Below are 13084 nucleotides of genomic sequence, written 5' to 3' on the forward strand. Positions count from 1 at the left end.
AATGGCCACAAGAGAAAGATGAAACTGACCCAGGGATTCATCCAGAGACTCATAGGTCTAGGTAGTGTATGGGCCACAAGAAGTTGTGTGTGCCTTTTGTGTTATATATTGTACTTTCAGTCTTTTGTACAATAATATTTACCCCAATTGACCTGATTTAATAACTTTTTTTATTTGAATTCTGATTGGTAGAAACTAGAGGAAACTGTGTAGAGGTGTTATCAGATTAGGGAAATGTCAAGTGTGGCATAATACTAATTGCTTTAATAAGCGTTTTGTAAGAATATCTGTAAAAAAACACTTGTCAAGTAAACATTTGGAGTAAGTGAAATTTAAATAGAATTAAACAGGTAACAAGATTGTTAAATATGTATTGGAAGATTAGAATTCTGCCAATGTTTATTAAGGGAATTGATTCTAAAGATTATAGGTATTTCTGCCTACAGCATTTACTGCTCCAGTGAGCTAGAAAATTATTATTTTTGTTAGTTAATGTTCTATTATAAAAGATATAAAATCACCTTTTTAACTGAGGGTTGTGTCTGCTTAAATGAATGGTTATAGTTGTTCAGTATAACTGTGGAGCTTATATAATGGACTCTTCTGGTGCATATAATTATACACCAAGGTCAGCCTACAATATATTTATTATTATTATTATCCTTTATTTATATAGCGCCAACAGTTTACGCAGCGCTTAATACAATACATAAATTCAAGGGGTATGACAAGACAAGAATTGACAGACTAAGACAAACCGATACATTTGGTGGAGAGAGCCCTGCTCGCAAGCTTACAATCTAGAGGGAAATGGGGTGACAAACATAAGGCATAGAGAAAGGGTGAGAGGTATTGTGGGGGTTGTATCGATGACAAGGAAGTTCTAGCAGCTAAGATGGTATGCTTCTCTGAAGAAGTGGGTTTTTAGATGTTTCTTGAAAGTTGGGAGGGAGGGAGAATGCTGAAGGTTCCTTGGGAGTAGATTCCAGAGATATGGGGCAGCTCGAGTGAAATCTTGTAGACGGGAAAAGGAAGAGGTGATGAGTGTTATTGTTGTTATTCCGTTATGTTTCTGCTAATGTACCACTATATTTTGTTAAACCTCATTAAAATAGTAGCAGGCATAATTTTAAGCATAGTAATTAATACACAGGACATGTCTTCCCACAGTATGGGCCCCCACTCAAAATTTTGTGCTTAGGTACACAATGGCAATATGGGGAGGTGAGAAAAAAAGTGTGTACCTGTCATTCAAGTTTGTTATAAATGAAAGAATAACGCCAAGGGAACGGGTAAAAGCATTTACATTATGAATCTATCATCTGAATACTTTTAACCACATAATTTCTAATTTCATGCAAAAGTATGTCATTGTAGGCAATGTATGTAGTATTGCTGTGTAAATAGGTATTTTTAATAGATTTTATATTAATTTAAATTGTCTTGTTTCATATCTTTGTTATCTTGCCGTATGCATTAAAGTTATGTTGCCCTTGCTTTATCCTGTTGTCCTTACCTGTCTTTGCTGTCTAGGTATGCATTAAAGTCACTGTAATTAACTTCACCGTGACCAGATCTGGCCTGGAGGATCAGCTGCTCAGGTGAAATTGTCTATTGCTCCTCAAAATGAATAATTATCACAACATAATGCAGTTTTTAGAGATTGTATTTAAAGAAGGACTTCAACTACAAGTATTTTGTTGACATCACAGTGGCTGTGGTTTACCACTATTTGACCTGCCCATCCAGGCAGCTAAAAAGTTACTTGAATGGTTGAATCTCATGGATTATTTCTTTTACTTGCAAATACAGTACAGTGCTATATGCAGAAATGTAGGTTAGCATTTTCAAAAACCTAAACTACCTTTATCTGCAGACTGTGCCTAGATGATGTTCAACTGGGTGATTGAGACTGATCCATTCTATTGTTTAGTACAAGACAGTATGATAAGAAGCCAGGACACATAGAGATTACATGAAAACATTATATTATTTTCTTTTCTTTTGAAACCATATTGTAATATGTTGCTAGTAATATATTTTTAGTGGGATTTCCCTTTGAAGCTCCCTACGCTCACTATTTATCTTCCTTCCTTATTTTCACCTTAACATATCTTCTTGAAAAAGAAGGTATAAGTACACAAAACAGTCAAACGGAGATAGAGAATGCCATAGTAATTCAAAACGTATGGCAGGGAGGAAGAGTGCGATACAGCTATGCTTGTCATATCAGCCACTAATTTTTTGATGCTGATGACCAATACCTAAGGGGGGGGGGACTGAAGTCCCCACTGAAAAGGATGTGGGAGCCAAAAAGACAACTGCATCCCCCACCAAAGAAGCTGAATGTTGAGGGACTTGACTCCAATAAGTAGCAGACATGCGCAAAAGAGCATTTAGATGTGTCATGAAAAAGGTGGCTGATAAGGCAACCATAGATAAAAATATTATGATATCATGAAAGAAAGAAGCTTTTTTAACAATTTTGCTTAAAGTTATTTCAGAACCTCTATAAAGGCACCCCAGACATAAGATAATTCAGATGTCACTTCCCTTTCAGACCAGTCTAGTACTTTCAGACCAGGGCAGTTTACAGACTTCTAATGTACATACCTGGGAACTTCCCAGGGCAGGCTACCCAGATCTCTTCATTACCTTGGGGAGCGGTTTTGTGAAAGATAGCCCCCAGACAGCCTTTAGCTTTAGGAAACTAGTCAGGGAAAAAGTGTAGAACGGACAAAAAACATAGATTGTGAATACAAATACAAAAAGTTAGACTGCATTTCTTTTGCATAGTATGCATATTATCAAATATTGACAGTGCAACATTATTTTACAACCTTAAGCGATGTAGTAAGGATTGAGAGACCAGATTTAGAAGATCAGAGGAACCAACTCATCACGAGAATTAACTCAGACAAAAATCAGCTGAAAGCTATAGAAGACAGGATTTTAAAGCTGCTGTTCACATCAGAAGGAAATATTCTGGACAATGAAGAACTTATCAATACACTTCAGGAATCTAAGGTACGCATTAGCAAAAGTCCAACACTGAGTAGTTTTTGCAGATTTAGCTTTACAGTTTCACGTTTGTGGCAAGATACACTTAGTTAAATTGTTATATATAAATATTCCTTTAAGTGATGTCACTGTTTCCAGACGTAAAGAGGGATTTACGATAAGTAACGTGTTGTATTAAAGGAACTTTCTCTATGGGAGTAAAATAAACATTGTTTATGTAAAATAAACACAATGTTTTAAAATACCTGTGGGCAACTAAAGAATATATGGGCTCTGTCCCTTTTGTCCCCCTTAAAGATGGTGCTGTCCAGTTCAGTTCCCCTGTCATAGTTTATAATGGATAGGACCAGGGGCAGATTGATGCCCTCCAATGACTCAAGACATAGTTTTGCTGTAGCTCCTCCATTAGACCCCACCCCACTAGGCCCTGCTCCCAACATTTAAAGAAATATATATGGAAAAATATTGCCACTTGGCAGTGCTCGCACATAACCGCGAGCCCTTGGCTCATGACCAAGCAATGGACCTCTAAGTCTACCCGTCTTGTAGTTCTACATAACACTGCAAAGCAAAAGGGTGAGGAGAAGATAACTATTATACCTTATCAACAGAATTGGAAACATGTGCCACTTTGTAAATTCAGTTTTGCCCCTTTTTCTTCACATAAAGCCCGTTTGTATACCTTATCATTCTACAAAAAAGCCAGAGACAAAGACAAAATACATTAAAGTTCATGTTTCGTGTGAAAAAGCAGCTTTATAAATTTTTTTTTTTCTTGCTATACAATATAAAGACAGTTTGTCATTAATTTGTTTTATTTACAAACTTCCAGATTACTTCAGGTGCCATCAAAAATAGACTGAAAGAAGCTGAAACCACCGAAGAGAAGATAAATGCTGCCAGGGAAAAATATAGAACTGTAGCAACCCAGGGATCCGTTATATACTTCGTCATCGCAAGTCTGTCAGAAATAGATCCAATGTATCAGTATTCATTAAAGTATTTCAAGCAGGCAAGTAAAATCATTTTTAGTGCCACTGGGTCTCATTAAGACCCCAACTTGAACAAAATAGAATCACCTATGTAGTGTACGGAATGTGGTAATAAATGCAAACTGCCAAGCCGTATAATAAAAATCTTACTAAGAATAGGTAAAATTTGTCCAACTAAATTGTGTTATTCATGCCAGGATAGCGCACTGCTTCCTGTTAGCAGGTTGGCAAGGACTGCAGTTGAAGGACATCAGTGTCCTTTCCCCTGAATCTTATTTCCTTGATGTGCTGAGCGATAGCCCAGAATCTGGCCACCTGATATCTTTCCTTTTACAAAGACCGTTCTGATTTAATTTGTACATATACAGGAGGCAGTGGCTTGAAAATAAAAAGTATAGTTGGCGTCCTTGCCAAGAATTTAATGAAGTGGAATATACTATACTCCCAGAAAGCGCTGCACATTTGGCTTAATCTCTGTCCTTAATATAATGGATGTCTATGCAATCCCACATACAATAAATTATGTTACAAGAAAAGCATGCACGTTTTTTATCTTTACTATTTTATTGGAATTCAAATGTATAACAGATATAATTACTAGTGATTGATTAAGTTTGTTTTGACCTAATGTCGCCATAATTGCCCGTCTGAATAGATATCATTTTTGTTCTCTTCAGCTGTTTAACGTGACGATTGAGGCTGCCGAGAAAAGTAACGATCTTGACTCTCGTCTGGCAACACTTCTTAAGCAGACTCTTTTTTCATCTTATACCAATGTTTCACGAGGCCTTTTTGAACAACACAAGCTCATCTATAGTTTTATGCTCTGCATAGAGATCATGAGACAAAAAGGAGAAATCAGTGAATCGGAATGGAACTTCTTCCTTCGAGGTGCTGCAGGATTAGATAAGGTGGGATTCCGATGCTCTCAACACAGTTAAATCCAGATGGTGTATATCTTAATCCATTCTAAATGGTATCCAAAACTGGAGCCGAAAGGGATAATTCTGTCCTTGTAAACGTAATGCTTTATTATTATTAATAAATTATTAATAAATTATTATTAATGTTAATGTGAGACAGCACAGTTTGCAACTGGTCTGACATAACGGAAATGGGAATAGTATGTTTCATGGGGCTTTGTGTTTGGTAAACATAGAGGCTATCGCTGTATGGGTATGTTATACTCTTTAATTGGCATCAACCAATTCCTTCACCGTTGGAGAGGATCTGTGCTACACTACTGTCTAGTACATTTGTGGGAAAGTTTCTTGTTTTGTACAAGTGCCACAATTGTCAAGATTTCAGGACCCTGTAAGTATAATACATAATACCATATTTGGGGAAAATATTATTTGTTGACAGATATTTGACATTTGATGTTTCTCACCTGCCTATTTTTACGACCAGATTTGTTCCTTGGTCTGTATTCAGGATGGCTTTATGCTCACCTCGCTGTATTAAATTCTACCACTTCTGCTTGAAGGTATTATTCGTAATACTTTCCATATGCTGTTTAACCTATTATTAGGAACGTCCACCGAAACCAGAAGTATCCTGGCTCTCTGATGCCCTGTGGCATAGCTGCTGTGACCTGGTGGAGATTCTCCCATCTTTCAAAGGCATCAGAAATGATGTATTGTCTACACCTATTGTAATTCATCTAGGTATGGCTATATGCAGACATATTTTTCATTTACGATCTTGAGAGAAAACAGTACATTCTTTAATGATTTATATGAAGGAATTTGTTAATACAAGCGATCACAGGGAGGCAAGTCATAAAAAGTCATAAGGCAAGTCATAAAAATGGCCAACCTAGCCAAAAAGAGAAATCAGAAGCATTTCTACATCATAAGTAGGACGATGATCCCTACCAACCAAGGGTGGACTGGGCTCAGGGGCGGTTGCATAATAAAACACTTGCTAAAACCATTTAAGAAACTAGAAGCTCTGAAAGCCATATAACAAACAAGTTTTTAACAAGACCTGTTGTAAGTTGTTAAATCTAGACCTTGCATTTTTCATATGCTGCCTACCTACCCAGCTGCCACTGCTCCATGCATTGATATTTCTTCCACGTATATATTAATTCTCTGTTGGGTCAAACATATTAATGGCTGTATACATCAAGCGCAGTCATAGGTGAACTCACATATACATGGCCAAGCCCAGAAGCATCTAACTGTTGTACACTGTGATTTAGTTTACACTTTATAGTTATATAGGTTAATATCTTTGTGAATTCATTTTTTTTATATTTTATATTGTTATGTATTATCTATTTAATTGTGCATTTGTAGTCCGATTCAATGCTTTTTGCTTTTTAGGAAATCTTGAAATTCTAGTTAACCCCAGTTCTGGTGATGGTTATAAGAAACACACAGAAAATGAAGCAATGAGTGTCCTTTGGGATGAAAAGCTTAACCTGTTCCAAAAGTTAATACTTATTAAAAGCGCAATGGAAGAAAAGGTGAGTGTGTGTGCTACACCCCAAGGTGATGTTATCTTTAAAAATAATAAAATACACCTTTTTTTCTTAAATATTGCATTTTTTAGTTACTGGGATCATTTAAATGTTAGTATGTAGTATGGGATGATCCTACATGGGAAAACATGTACTTTTATAGGTACTGTTGTGTAAGCTGTGAAGAACTTACTTTCCCCTAGCAGATTTAGCTAAAATGAAACATTACCAAAATCTTAACATAATCCTTTTTATGTAATTTGTTCAAGACCATAATGGGTTATCTTGATGTAGGATGTAATTATCATTCAAGTCAAAGCTGAAGTTGTCCCCTGGGTTTTATGTGTCTTTACTTCCAGATAAAGAGTTTTGTTTAATTTTATTATTTTTTCACATACTTGCTCGAAGGTATTTTATATTATGCATTGCTAGTTCCAGAGCTAATCTGCTCTAAATTAAAGAAAGAAAATGCTATTTGTAGAATGCAATTTGCAATAATTAAATTAAAGCAATGGTATGTTTGTTGTTGTACTTGTAAGGGCGACAGTGCTTTCTGAAGTTGCTCACAATTCCCAGGGATTTGAGGCTGCTAAAACTCAGAAAAGCACTTAAACTAACCAGTTATGGACTATTGCTTTATTTATATTGGCACTTTGAGAGGTTTGTTTTAAAGGCAAAGTGTCCATAAAATATAGGATGATGTTGTGGCTTATGTCAAATGTTATATGTGCTGACAATTCCATTTTAAATTGTAGGTTGTATTTGCTATGACAGAGTTTGTGATTATGAACCTTGGGAAAGAATTCATTGAGAACCCTCCAGTTGATCTGCCTACTCTATACCAAGATATGTCGGTTTCGACCCCTCTGGTTTTTATTCTGAGCACTGGATCAGACCCAATGGGAGCCTTTCAAAGATTTGCAAAAGAAAAAGGATACTCTGAAAGGTGCACATTCTATATGTTAAAATATCCTACAGTAATTTATCCTATTTGTTTTGAGTATTTGTTACACATGTGCGAATGGAATGAAAAATGTGTCTGTATTGTTTTTGGTCCATTCATTTTCTTGCAATGAATTTTGGTCCCTGCTCATTCTGTTCGCCCCCCCAAAAATAAGGGGCATTTTTCATTCAGGAACAAAATTCACTCAGTTTTATTCTCTCACGTTCTCATTCTCGTTCACTTTCTCACACCCTCCAAATGTTTCACTACCTTCTCTGCTGGCTACTTCCGCCGGCCACTTCTGCTCCCGCATCTTCTTCGGGATCTTCTTCTTCATTTTCTATCTTCTCCCTTCTCTTCTCTCCTCTACCTTCAATCTGTTATTTTCTATCGTCCGCATTTCCAGAGACATAAATTGGCGGGAACTTCTGCCAAAATGGCGGAGTTTGCAGTGACGTCCTTTCCCCGGTCCTCCAATCTGGGAAGAGGACATCATCTAAAGCGCCCACTGAGGGGAATATGGTGACGCTTGCAATAACATCCCTGATCCTCCAATTGGTGGAGAGGACGTCACTGCAAGCATCGTCATTTTACCTTCACTTGAACTGAGGGCAATATGGCGGCGTTTGCAGTGACATCCTCCCCCAATCCTCCCTGTCTGGTTGTGTCTGAGGAGATGGGGACGATGATAGCAGATTGAAGACAGAAGAGAGTAGAGAAGATAGCAGATAAAGTTACACGTGTAACACTCATGTATAATGTGTAAACCTTCTCTAAGTGTTTTAAAACAAGGGGGAAAAGCATTATATCTGTGATTTTACTAAATTACCGGCCATATTTATTCCTCATTTTCCTGACCGCTGTAATAGGTTGGAATTTTTTTTCAGGTTTCATAAACCTGTCAAATTGCCATAAAATCTGATTCTTCTGAACAATATTAATGACATGGTGAGCACATTTCAGCTAGTAACATAGCCGCAGGTCCCATCATTATTAAAATGTTACCTTTTTGGACAGTTAGACATACCAGCCAGTGTAGACACATATCTGCCGAGCTTCATTTATAAAAATAGCATGTTCTTCTACCACACTGTCATTGGTTGGAATGCCATATAAGCAAGGAAATCTATTCTATAGTTGGGATAGATGCCTCTGAATCTTTAGTGAGATAGAAAGATAGATAGATAGATTATATATATATATGTCTATGCTCTCATTTTCCACTTGCCATATGTCCCACTTGAGAATGGGAAAAATATGGCTTAAACAACAGAGTCTGTATACAGTCTCAAAAACAGTCAACATTGTAACAATTATAAAAATTACCATTATGCCCTAAGGGGCAGTCAGAATCACAGGTTTGCTGCATGTTCCCTTCTTATTATATATATTTATATTATAATTAATATACCATTATATATACCATATATGAAACAGAAAAAATAAATGAAAGAGATGTGTGCTGGCCTCAGTAAACCCACCCATAATGAAGCATGGTCCAAGATGGGTAATGGGACTGTACAGTATGTAGATGTCAGTCAGTTAACCTCTTGTTACAGATTACATTTCAGATCAGACTAAATATTGAATTAATACCCGTGTCTGTTTTACCATTTTAAGGGTACAGTCGATTTCACTAGGACAAGGACAAGGACCGATTGCTGAAAAGATGATAAAGGAAGCCATGAAGACTGGAAACTGGGTATTCCTTCAGAACTGCCATTTGGCTGTATCATGGATGTTACCTATGGAAGAACTTATAAAAAGTTTTACTGAACCAAGTATGTAAAGAGTTTAACGATATCAAGAGTGTATATAATGGCAATTAATAGTAGCTTCTAGAAAAATAGATTTTGACAGCAGATAAGTACCCATCCTGCCCATCTAGTCTGCCCATTTTTCCTGATGTAAAAATTCAGACCTTGTTTTTATCATAGTTAGCTTTATGCCAATCCCATGCATGTTTAAATTCCATCACTGTATTAGCCTCTACCACTTTTGATAGGATGCTGTTATGCATCATTCATCTACCACTCTCTCAGTAAAATAAAATCCCTTGCATTACATCTAAACCTGACCCTCCAGGTTTAGATTGTGTCCTTTTGTTCTAACATTTCTTCTCTGAAATAAACTTCCCTCAAATGCTTTGTTGAACCCCTTTAAGTATTTAAATGTCTCCCTTCTCTCTTCTTGATATTGACTCTTCTTGTCAATATCCTTCTGGAGACCTCCAAGTGGCCTCCCTGGAGTCATACATAATTATTATTTTTCTTTAAATCAGACTAAAGAATCCAAAGCTCTTTTCTAGATTAATTACTTCAATGTGTCACGACCACTAACACGATAGCGCACACCGCAGGAGTTATTCTGCCCGGAACCCAATCACCAAAGGAAACCCTTAGTGACAGGGAGCTGGGACTTAGACAATCCCAACAGTGAGGAGGCTAGGTGTAAGCGGATAATATTAGGGAATGAGTTGGGTGCAAGGGTATGAACAGCTGATACGGAAGAAGGAGCCAATACAGCAACGCAAGATAGTAACGGACGAGATAATCAGAGAAGCCGGGTCAGCAACGGAGCAGGTAGTCCAACAAGCCGGGTCAGCAACGGAGCGGGTAGTCCAACAAGCTGGGTCAGCAACGGAGCGGGTACGGAACAAAATCGGCAGGCAAAGGATGGTCAGGCAAGCAAAAGGTCAAAAATCCAGAGATAACAAAAGCACAAACGTCAGGAATCAAAACTGCAACAAAGACCACAACAGGGTACCAGACAAAGCATATCCGGGGTATTTAAAACCGGCGCCAAAATTACAAGCTCCGCCTCCCAGCCCGTGACCCAATAGCACTGGAGGATCTCCCAGAGCCCCGCCTTTGAGGCAGACTGGCCGCTCCCCCTACAGGACAAGCAGGAGGAATGGCAGAAGACCGAGCACGGGTAAGTACCAGATGCTGGGAGTCACTGCTTCGTCGGGCAATACGATGCCCGACAGAAGCAAGACTCCCAGCTCCGGACCTCCGTCCCCGATGCCGGTGGTCGGACTCCCGACCACCCGCGTCGGAGGGGTTAGCGGGATCTCCAGAAGACCGCCACGCGCGAGCAGTTTTCTGCACGCGCGCGTGCGGCACTGAAGGGGTACCAGAAAGCCGCCGCCGCGCTCGAGCAGTCTTCTGCTCGCGTGCGTGTGGCAATGAAGGGGTGAGTGTGACACAATGTCAGATGTTAGAATCTACTCCAGAAGAGAATGTTGTGTATGTATTCTTTGATCTGAAATTAGCCTCCAATGTTGTAGACCCACTTGTCTTACAGACACATTCCAGTAGCCTCATAGATCAGCATACATTTGAGCCTTTCACCAGTTTCCAATAATGTCCAAATCAGCTCTCAGAAGTTAAAGTTACTAAAATTGGATTTCTTAAAATGACTCACTGGCCGAGTGAAGCAGAAAAGGTCATTGCACATATTAGGTGCATGCCTTGATTTACAAACTACATAACTCCAAGGCCTAGATCGGAAGTCTGTAATAAAAGAAGACCACTCCCCTTTTATATGTCTTTATTTATTCAATTTTTTCTTATATATTTATTTAATTAAACAGTAGGCATTAGCTGCCCTATACATTTGTTAAGGAGTAGATTGCCCTTGTGTCTAGTGTTATTATGGGGGTCATAGGTGGAGAAAATGTTTTCATATTTAACACACTATGGAGAAAAAGATAATATGCATTATAAATAGCCATCCAAGAATTTGCAGTTGTCAAGAACATTGGAGGTTATGTATAAAACATGGTCTTATTACCTTATATTATCAACCATTGCAAAATCCCTTGCTTATTCATTGCTTATAGAACCATTCGAGTAGTTGCTATGGTGATAATTGCGAGTAGTGCTAGAAAGAAAATATAGAGTCTCTTTAAAAAAAGTAACTTGAGTGAGGTTTGTTGCTGAATAAGTATGCAAATGTTAATAAATTTGCCCCACATTTGTTGTTTCTCTTGAATCTGAGCTTTATCTAACAGGAAAGTCAGAATTGGTAACATAAACTAGAGATTCCATCATTTTCATACTTTAGAATTATTTACAAGTTAATTTGACATACTTTTTAACTTATAACTTATTATAGCTATATACCCAACTCTTGCAGGCATCGTGCTTGCATAAATAAGTACTTTATTGTAGTTGTAATTCCATTCTTGATTATCTGTATATCACTCCAACAAGGCAAAGACTTAAGAACCTAGATCCCAAAAGCCACATTTATTTAGTCAGTATGGGTGTCATTATTTGTAAGTTAAATCCCGATTTTGACTTAAATCACTATCTGCGGAACAAAGGTCCGCATAAAAGCATACTGAAATCACACAGGCCTGGTCTGGCTTTTATAACAAAATCAATTTTGGAAAGGCCAAGTAATTTTGCCCTCAAACGCCCTCTCGTTGTGAGAAAACCTTGGCACAAGTCCCCAGAACTAATGAAATGTCAGCAATGTCTGCCATTATCATTATAGTTTCACCGAAACTTGCAAGAGGAGATCCAGCCATTCCATTTACATTTTGAAACACCAATTAATATGAAACAAAATGTTCGCTTTCATCATGGTTCGATGGGTTTTTAGTTATATATATGATCGTAACTAATAAAATAAGTGAATGCACTGGTTTTTGAGACCCTTGTTTAACAACGAACAGTGACCAGTACTGAGTTTCTGAAGGCAGACAGGACTGTGGAAGTAAAATGACCTGTGCCGTATCTTCCAAAAATATATGGTCTATTATCAAGAACAAAGCAGGGTCTTAAAGGTAGTACAATGGCCTTCTATTGGTTTTCATGATTGCTTCACATTTAGAACTTTGCCATGGAATTTTAAATCTAATTTAGAATGTAAGAATTTATTCGTTAACACAGCATTCAGTTTCAAAGAGATAAAAAGCTTGATCTATGTCAAATTAAGGCAAATACCTAAAAAAATCATCTTTGTTAATGGCATACACCGAAATCAAATATTGCCTACATGCTTAAGAACCCTAGCATCATATAGGTTGAATTCTCCACATATTTGTACCTCCCTTTAATCTTGGTTTATTGCTATTATATGTAATAACAGTTCTTTGTATTTTCTTTCTGTGGTCATAGGGTAATTCACAGGTTAATATGTGCATTTGTATTCTAGATGTTTCCATCAATGAAAACTTCAGGCTCTTTTTAAGCTCCATGCCATCCAGAACCTTTCCCGTTACCGTTCTCCAGAACTCTGTGAAGGTGAGGATTTACTTCATGGTAGTGACAAAAGACATTAGGTCATTAAGAGAAAAGAAAAAAAAAATCTATTAATTCTTACACATTCTACATATATAGTAACAATGCCAGAAAAAATACAAAATCAGCAATTATATGTATATATATATTGCTTTTTTTTTCACATGTATCTAACAGTAGATAAAAGCAACATTTTGGTAATTTTTAAAGGGTTCAAAATACATGACTTGAGCAATTTAATAGCAGGGTAAACTGTTTCCTTCCCTGGATCGTCACTGGAATGACACTGTGCTTGAAATGCTTTATACCATCACCATTTCATTAGGAATATTATAACTGTGTGTTTCCTGCAAATGTTGATCCAGATCCCATTCCAGAGACATCTGCAGCTCAGACTTTCTACCTGGGC

General features: G+C 37.5%; 1 protein-coding gene across 1 annotated transcript in view; it reads left to right on the forward strand.

Moving 5' to 3' along the window:
- LOC149284299 (dynein axonemal heavy chain 6-like) overlaps positions 1-13084 on the forward strand; it is a 117668-nt gene that overhangs the window by 88659 nt on the left and 15925 nt on the right. Inside the window, exons 61-69 of the mRNA XM_089496884.1 lie at positions 1534-1601; positions 2847-3027; positions 3854-4033; positions 4691-4924; positions 5545-5680; positions 6344-6486; positions 7236-7426; positions 9044-9204; positions 12590-12678. Of these exons, the coding sequence (XP_089353010.1) occupies positions 1534-1601; positions 2847-3027; positions 3854-4033; positions 4691-4924; positions 5545-5680; positions 6344-6486; positions 7236-7426; positions 9044-9204; positions 12590-12678 (1383 nt within the window). The remainder of the gene's footprint in view (positions 1-1533; positions 1602-2846; positions 3028-3853; positions 4034-4690; positions 4925-5544; positions 5681-6343; positions 6487-7235; positions 7427-9043; positions 9205-12589; positions 12679-13084) is intronic.

This window comes from Sceloporus occidentalis, unplaced genomic scaffold (assembly GCF_023333645.1).
Source record: "Sceloporus occidentalis isolate IW3139 unplaced genomic scaffold, rSceOcc1.0.p SCAF_95, whole genome shotgun sequence".
Lineage (NCBI taxonomy): Eukaryota > Metazoa > Chordata > Lepidosauria > Squamata > Phrynosomatidae > Sceloporus > Sceloporus occidentalis.